The sequence below is a fragment of the Plecotus auritus genome, assembly GCF_963455305.1.
Source record: "Plecotus auritus genome assembly, chromosome: 6".
NCBI classification, from domain to species: Eukaryota; Metazoa; Chordata; class Mammalia; order Chiroptera; family Vespertilionidae; genus Plecotus; species Plecotus auritus.
The window spans coordinates 41,466,871-41,475,771 of record NC_137773.1 but is presented as its reverse complement, the minus strand read 5'-3'; the positions used below and the strand labels follow the sequence as shown (position 1 = coordinate 41,475,771).

Genomic DNA, 8,901 nt, shown 5'->3' with positions numbered 1-8,901 from the left:
CGGGGCAAGCGTTCAATGTGGTCTAGTTTAAATATCGGGCAAATTGGTAGTGGTTTCTCTTTTATTCTTTTCTTTTTTTTAATCCTCACCCAAATTTTTCATTGATTTTTTTTAAGAGCGTATAAGGGAGGGAGGCGGGAGAGAGAGAAACATGGATGTGAGAGACATTGATTGGTGGCCTCCTGCTAGAGCTGGACTCGGGCCTGGGATCAAACCTGCAACCTAAGTACATGCCTTTGACCGGGAATTGGACCCGAGGTTTGAGGTCCGAGGTCCGTGGGCTTATGCTCTAACCACTGAGCGAACTGGCCAGGGCTCCCTCCTGTTCTGTTGCATCCTCTTCTCTTTCCCGGGGTCCAGATCCTGCAAGTCCGGACTTGCCTCTGAAGGGCCGTCCCAGGCTGGGCAGTGTGATCTAGGGATTCCCCTACTGAGCCTGAAACCGAAACTCTACAAACTCTCATCTTGATTTCTTTCCACACTCATTTTCCATCTGCCTTCCTGGCACACGTCCTCTCTAGCAAACCTCCCATCCATCAAGCGTCTCCAAGATGGGGCCCGGCTTCCCCAGCCCCGGTCTTGCCGTTCCGTGGCTGGGGCAGGGTTGTGCCCTCTGGCCTGGAAACCGCCTTGTTTCAGAGGCTCTGTTATTTAGTGGGAGACATCCATGGCCTCAGGGAGGATGAGAATTATTAAAACAGAAATGCGAAAACAGAGAGAATTATCGTTCAGCTTTTGTGTTTCAAAAACAGATTGTTTGAAACCCACAGCTGAAACAATAGTTTGGGAAGAAAAAAAAAATCAGGGCTTTCTGAGAGAGAGAAAAATAATTTTTTTAGATCCAAGAAGTTAGTTTCACGTACCAATAGAAAAATTCGCCCAAATGAAGCTGAGCAGAAACCATACCTTGTGAAGTAAGCAGTAGGAAGCAGCCAGGCGGAGGAAGCAGCCAGAGAGAGGGCGCGTGGGTCGGGGAAGGCGCAGGCCCTGCTGCCTTGGGGGTTGCACCCTGGGGGGGCAGCTGAAGAGAATCTGCTGGGAAGTTTTCAGCGCCTGGCTCAGTGGATTCTTCTTTGTTCAGTGTTCCCAGGCTTTTCTGTCCGCCAGCCCTGCTTCCTCGGAACTGTCCCATCCTGCTCCAGGGCCACGGTCACACAGGAGCCCACCTCTGGCCTGTCCTGGGTTCGAGGGTGGGTCAGTGTGCTGCGAGGGGCAGCAGTGCCTCGTGGGTAATGGCTTGATCCTGGGTGGCGGGGCTGCAGTTGCTGGGCTCTGGCCTCTGGTTGGATACAAACCTCTGGACACAGTAGTGACCACGTTGGCCACATGAGAACGCTCTTAGGAGGAAAGGGTGGCATCAGCCTGCATGGAGGACGGAGATGATGGATGTGCTGGCATTTGGGTCCCTGCCTCTAGTTGGCGCTGTTTCTCCCAGGGCTGGGTTTCAGCCTTCAGCCCCCACCCATGGAGTCTGTGAACTTTCTACCTTAGCTAGTTCAGTCTTACCTCCTGCTACCTGCTGTGCCCAAGGATAGCTACCACCTTTAGCTCCCAAGTGCTTCTGGTTACCAAGTCCTAAAGGTTCTGCTTCTGAAACACCTCTGGCTTTCTGTCCTCCCTTCCCTTCCCACTGCCCCTGGTTTCTCTGGGCCACGCGAATACCCCCTAATCAATCTCTGTATCTACAGCCAAAACCAGTCTGTCTCCTTTAAAAGTCATTTTTTCTGAACTGCTACTGAGCATGCCATGCTCTTCCTCCAGAACCTCCAAGGGAGATGCGCTGTCTTGGGGATAAAGGAGAATTTTCTACGGGCGGTTCACGTACCTCCTCAGCCTTCGCCTACCCTCCTCGCGCTTCTCACCTGACAGCTGAGAGGAACCTCTCCGCGTGTGGCTGTGCCTGTGTCATTGCTCCTGCTGCCGGCTTCACATCAGTCCTCCCAGCCTTCCCAGGTCATTTCAAAAAAATCCTAGCTATCCTGCAAAGCCCACACTAAATGACACTATTTCCATGAGACTTCTGGTTTCCCCAAGCAAAATGACATCTCTACCATCGAATGCCAAATTTATGGTGTTTATTCAACTCTATTTTGTACTATAATGGTTTGTGTGCGTAATTTATTTCTTCCACTAGCCTAGTATGCTCTTGGAGGACCAGTTCTTACTTAACTTGATGAACCCTGAAGTCAGGAGCTACTATGTAAAGGGCATTCAGAACACATCTATTGAAGATAACTAAACCAAGAAATAATGTTCTGTTAGACTGGGGCAAATAAGTTGAATGTGTGTGTGTGTGTCTGGAGAAAGAGAAAAAGGGACCGAAAGAAAGACATATTTGAAGAACTGAATTAACTTCCACACCACAAATTAATTCAAGATGCATACAATTTGGCCAGTGATGCCATTTTTGCCTTGCTATGTTTGTTTGTCTCTATGACAAAAACTGATGAATAGTTTTTTATTTTAGTTCCTATTTTATTTAATTTTCTTCCAAGTTTCTATGTGTTTTATTTTTATTAAGTGTTGCAGTTTTATAATTTAATTTCAACTTTAAAAATAATCTAAAGCATAACTTTTTGGCTTATTACATATGGTTCTTAACAATGTAAGTATAATATAGGCAAATTGTGCTCTTAGTCAAAGTCAATAAAATATTTCAAACCAAGTGTTTCCTATTAGCTTAACCAACTGCACACTCAGTTTAATATTGCAAGTGATGATGAGAAATGCAGAGATTTATATAACATATGCAGTACTTACTTTTCCAACAAATCTTTCCATTTCTCTCCTGATACATAGTTCAGGATATGTGGATCCTTTAAATGAGAATTAAGAGGAGTAAGTGCTATATTCTGGAAAAACTTTAGTATTATTAAAAATAATTGCCCACATTGCTGGGAGGAGGTAGGGTGGGAGGAGATAAAGGATGGTGTAGGAGGTAAAATAAATAAAAAAAACTTTTGCTTAAAATATAAAAATAGCATGACTCTTTCCTCTTTATTCAAATATTAACAGTGATTTTTCAAGAGAAAAAAACCTTTTGCATAACAAAAATATTAAGCAGGTCATCATGGGTTACTAACAGAAATTGTGACTATCAGCACGAACAACATCCATGTGGGAAATGTATTCACATTTCATTTTGTTGAAGTGTGTCATTTGAAAGTCTTGATCTCATTTCCTGTTTGAGTGCCTCCCTCTTAAATGTTCACCCAGGGCAGGCAGTCAAGTAACAATAAGAAACCAGAAAGTAGGTAGAATCATTGGGAAGAGGTGCTCTGTGATTATCATATGACTATCAATCTTAGGAATACTCGTTCTAAATTAGAGGAACAGCAAGCTATAAAGAAAAAGTAATTTAAAAGAATCTGAGCTGCCCTAACCGGTTTGGCTCAGTGGATAGAGCATTGGCCTGTAGACCAAAGGGTCCCAGGTTTGATTCCGGTCAAGGGCATGTACCTTGGTTGCGGGCACATCCCCAGTAGGGGTTGTGCAGGAGGCAGCTCATCGATGTTGCTCTCTCATCGATGTTTCTAACTCTCTATCCCTCTCCCTTCCTCTCTGTAAAAAAATCAATAAAATATATTTTTAAAAAAATAATCTGAGCTGTGATATAATGCTCACATTGTAGGGGGACAAAACCTTTCCCCACCTTCTTAGGGTCTCCAGCTGGGTCTGAGAATTAAGTTGACATAAAATGGATTCACAGGAGAAAAAGACAGATTTTTGCATGCACATGGAGCCTTCCCAGGAAAATGAAGACCCAAAGAAGTGGCTGGGCCCAAGTGTTTATATACCAGTTTGAACAAAGAGAGGCAATTGTGGAAAAGTAGCTATAATACCTGGGGCGACTAAGGCAAGTTAAGAGTTATTGTAACTGGTCTGTTTGTCCAGATTTCTCTTGGCCTCAGCTCCCGTCTCTGGTGATGATAGTGTTCCTTTCCTCCTGGGACAGGAGGGCATCTTTCACGGGGGAGTTTTATCTCCTGCTTTCTGGAAGAAGAGGGGAGGTCAGAGCACCTTTCTTGCATCTACTGTTTTTCGTGCCTTTAGCTCAAAATACTCCTTATGCCCAAATGGCATATTTGTGGGGGAGGCATATTCTGCCACTCTTCAGACTCAGTGTGGATTGAAAGGGAGGATCACCTTGATGGGTTTTTAAAGATGACCAACTTCTGGACAAAAGGACCTTTAGAGGAAGGGACTTAGTGTAGAATGTGAAGCCTTCTCTCACGGTGCTGGCTCTTCCATGCTGGCTCCTCCAGATGAGCAAAAACAGAGCCAAGATAAACTCAGGACCGATAACCAACAGTGGACTAGGTCTGTTCTGGTTAGTGTTCTCTGACCCGAGAACCCCTCATAACTATCGACCCCTGGAACAGGAACTGCAGTTAACCCCCAAATTCTTTTTTTCTTTCTAATGCAGTATGTTTTTTAATGGGTTTACTTCTTTCTTATTTTAACTTAGGCTAATAATAAAAAAATTAGGTTATGATATCGTAGTAAACACCAAAGCAACAGTCAGGGGTAACAACACAGGAGTCAGCTAGATGCCCTGTCTGGTGTGAAACATTTTCTGATAAACCAGAAAAAATATTAATAAGCACACAGATTACTGGAAGCGGACTGCACTTCAGGTTTTGGCTTTTCCTCTTGGCGTGTTTAATATACACAATGTGTGCTTGCTTTAGTATTGTCTAAGCAGGACCCCTGGGAAGGGGACACGGGCCAAACACAGACCAGACACCCCATGTCCATAGCCATCAGACAATTTGTTTTGTTTTCTTTGTCATCTTTTCCCAGCGGAGATCGTTGTCCGTAAACGCTAAGAGAAGAACTCATTTTTCATGGCCACTGACCTTTTTCTCTTAGATGGCTCTGGAACAACTTGAAACCTGGAAGTCTAAGAAGAGATTTCTGAGGGACGAACAGCATGCTACGGAATTTCACTTCGTGGTCCTTTTGAAAACAACAATAAAAATAGCTGGTAATCACAAAACACTTGGGGAGAAAACTACTTTTTAGAAAATGAGATCGCTAGACTGTATTTTCTAATCTTTCTTAACACACCAGCCTCGATCTAAAGCAACAATTTCCAACGTAGAATATTTTGTTAGTTTTACTGAAAGGCAAAACAAGAAATGCTTAACATTTTCAACCTAACTGAACAACATCATAATTCCAAGGTAGCCGTTTTGATTATTTAGAAAACAGTGCAATCCTATCTGCTAGACAGAGTTTCCGACATGGAACCCAGAAGAAAGTACTTGTTTATCCTTGTAACTTGGCAACAACAAAAAAAAATGAGCTGAGAAATAATATATCTGATAAAGTGTTCATTTGGTGACAGTTTTGTTTTTTGTTTTTTGGGTTTTTTTTACTTGGGAAAAGAGATAGCACAAAACTTAAGCCGGAGAAGAACAGGTTGGCTCGGTGGCTCTGAAGCTGGAACTGGCATCGGTAGAGGCCCCAGTAGCAGCCTCATGGAAATGCCGCCTGTTTTCCAACATTTAAAATTGCTTTACGTCTGTGCTCCCTTACTCTCGATTCCAATAATTACAGGCTGCTGTTGTTCCTTGTGATTAAGCCCCTTAAACTATTTATATTAAAATTCATCAAAGTCAAGAATCTTCTGAGCTTGAACAGCGTCCATTCCTTCTTATTCTTACTTTTTTATTTTACTTTCCATTTTTCTTCCTAAATGCTTTAAGGAACTTTTTGTCGTAGTTGCTATAGAAGTGAGAGGAGAAAAAATGCAGATTTCTCCTTTTCTCTTTTTTGTTGATAATGGGTACTGAATACTACTTTTCTTTGAATTGTCTGTGCATAGATAAAACAAACTTACTCGGATTAGAAACTGTCATATAGAAAGAGTCTAAAAGGTTAATTTGTGCTTTAGAGAAGAAAATCCCAAACACTGAAATTTGAAGCATTGCTAATACGATGAAGAATCAGAAAATCCGTTCACTCCACACATCAGAAATACTGTGAATAGGAGGAGAAGTCAGCACCTGCTTGAGGTTAGAAAGATGAAAATGATGGCAGTTTATTTTTGGTGATTTTCCTGCACATTTATTTTCAAAAACTGGTGGAAAAACTGAAAAGAGAATTGAAGTACAAATTACAAGGAAAGAGAAGCTGAAAATGTCACTGGACTTAAACTTGTAACTTGGCAACAAGAAAAAAAAATGAGCTTAAGTTTTGTGAGTTCCAGTTCACAAAAATGAGCTCCAGCTTAAGTTTTGTGCTATCTCTTTTCCCAAGTAAAAACAAAACAAAAAAAACAAAACAAAAATAACTGTCACCAAATGAACACTTTATCAGATATACTATTTCTCAGCTCATTTTTTTTTTTTTTTTTTTTTTTTTTGCTGAATTTAAAAAATCCAGCATCCTGTTATTACATTTTGGAAAAATCTTTTAACTAGAGTGTTAACACTCGCACTTCTTTCCTGATGGACGCAAGCACTTGCACCCATCGCTCGTAAGCTCGGATTGCGTCTCTGTGTATATGAACACACTACAGTGTTCTCCTCTGAGTCAGACACTGGAGCAAGCTACCAACGCATTTGTGTAGAAACTTTTGGCGAGTACATTGTTTAGATATATTGTGTTCTTCTCCATTAATCATTCAATCAGGGCTCTAAAATATTTTGCAAATCTATAAACAGGAAATCCTGTGTGCAATGCCTTCTCCTCGTCTGTGTCTTCTTATAATATTATACTTAAAAAGTTATCCCTTGTAGTTAGGCAGCTAAACAAGCATCAGATTCCAGAGGTAAAAATAAATAAATAAATGGCTGGAATACAGGATTAACTCATTAGGCTGAAATACTAAGGAAACCAGGCCAATACGGGTTCATTTTCTGTCCCACGGTCTTTCATAATTTCTAATCTTTTGGCATCACACAGAGACAAACATGCAGGTAAAGGACCGACTGGAGAAAGTTAAAGGAAACCCTTCCTCTTGTGTACCTGTGTTACGTAGAGGCCACACCGTTATCTGCACCACACCATCCTCAGTGGATGCGCACATTGTCTAAACATGCCCGGAAAAGCTTGGGACACTGGATTTGGTCCCAGCCAAGCTCCCCATGGACTCCTGACAGCTCAGCGACGAAAGGGTGGAAACTGTCAAGTAAACTACAGATATCTCACTTCATACAGATACACAGAAGCTGTTATTGTACCTATGTTGATTAGAGCTACACCCTATCATTTCTGCATCCTCACCGCATGCCCATGTACAGGGGTCATTATCCTATATAATAAAAGGCTAATATGCAAATCGACCGAATAGCCAAACAACGTGTCGCTATGATGCGCACTGACCACCAGGGGGCAGATGCTCAACATAGGAGCTGCCCCCTGGTGGTCAGTGTGCTCCCATAGGGGGAGAGCCGCTCACCAGAAGCAGGGCTTACAGCTGGCGAGCGCAGCAGCGGTGGCAGGAGTCTCTTCAGTCGTTGTGGCAGCACCAAAGATGTCCAACTGCAAGCTTGGGAGTGGGTCTAAGCCAGCCGTGGGCAAACTACGGCCCGCGGGCCAGATCCGGCCTGTTCGGCTGTTCTATCCGGCCCGCGGAGCTGAAAGAGCGGAGCGTTCTCTTCTTGCTCTCCCCTCCGCTCCTTTACTTTGAATTTATATTAGTTCACACAAACACTCCATCCATGCTTTTGTTCCGGCCCTCCGGTCCAGTTTAAGAACCCATTGTGGCCCTCGAGTCAAAAAGTTTGCCCACCCCTGGTCTAAGCCGTCAGTCGACATCCCCCGAGGGCTCCCCAGACTGTGAGAGGGCACAGGCCGGCTGAGGGACCCCTCCAGTGCATGAATTTTGTGCACTGGGCCTCTAGTATCTAAATAAACCTGACTAAACTAGGAACAGTTGTGTTTGTTAATTCAGCCACCATCTCAGAGATTAAGTTATCTACTGGGTTCTTGAGAGGGAAAGATGCTCTTGAGATTTTATAATTGCTTATTCTTAGTAATTGTAAGTGCTGCCTCTAAGCCTATGATGTCTTTCTAAATGATAACCCATTGCCATGAAAGAGTGAATGTCGTCAGCACTAGAAATCTCAAGATACAAGGAACACAGCTCTTCACACAATGCCTGGTCCAAAGTTGAAAAGCCACAGGGAGCTCAGTTATCTGTGTCCCTCATTACTAACATGGTGAACGTCTAGTATGACATCCAGTATGTGTGTGTATGGCAGTCATACTATTTTACATGTGCTGGTGTAGAGGAGTATAGTGTACTTTTGTAAAAAATGTAGTAAAGGAATTTAAGAATGGCATTATAATGTAGAGATTGTGAGCAGTGAAGGGCTGTGTTCTTGGCTTTGCCTTTTGGCATTGCTTTCAATCTGGACAGCTCTGAAATTTGGAGGAATGCAGTGTTGCGACGGCTATCATAAGGCTCATTATATAAATTTGCTTCGCTGCTTGCTATAGACTGTCTCTCCCCAAATTCACACGCTGAAATCCTAACCTCCAATGTGATGGTATTAGGAAGTCAGGCCTTTAGGAGAGGATGAGGTCACGAGGGTGAAGCCCTCACGAATGGCATTAGTGCCCTTGTACAAGAGACCAGGGAGACATACCTTGTCCCTCCTGTCATGTGAAGACCCAGGGAAAAGACAGCAGGCTAAATGGGAAGCTCTCATGGGATATCGGATCTGCCGGCCTTGGTCTTGGCCTTCCCAGCCTCCAGACCTGTGAGAAATAAGTTTCTGTTGTTTATATGCCACCCAGTCTATTACGTTATAGCAGCCTGAACTAAGACATGCTGGTATCGTTTCACTGAGATGAAAAAGATACAAGAGTATCCTGGCCAAGAGAACCAGGGAGTGCAGGCTGGAGTTCTGATGCTGACCCAGCAATCGGGCCCACCTACAGACACAG

At 43.3% G+C, this 8,901-nt stretch overlaps 1 protein-coding gene across 3 annotated transcripts in view; it reads right to left on the bottom strand.

The window, feature by feature from the left end:
• Positions 1–992: 992 nt before the first annotated feature.
• Positions 993–8,901, bottom strand: part of BBS12 (Bardet-Biedl syndrome 12) — a gene marked incomplete at its 3' end in the record, with an annotated part of 37,624 nt that continues 29,715 nt past the window's right edge. The window contains exons 3-5 of one of the 3 annotated variants that reach the window (XM_080673939.1): positions 4,860–4,959; positions 2,761–2,816; positions 993–1,362 (exon numbers count right to left, since the gene is read on the bottom strand). In XM_080673939.1, the coding sequence (XP_080530065.1) occupies positions 1,339–1,362; positions 2,761–2,816; positions 4,860–4,959 (180 nt within the window). Of the gene's footprint in view, positions 1,363–2,760; positions 2,817–2,999; positions 4,960–8,901 lie in introns of those variants that run through there. The other 2 variants (XR_013960890.1, XM_080673940.1) reach the window with 2 other exon arrangements.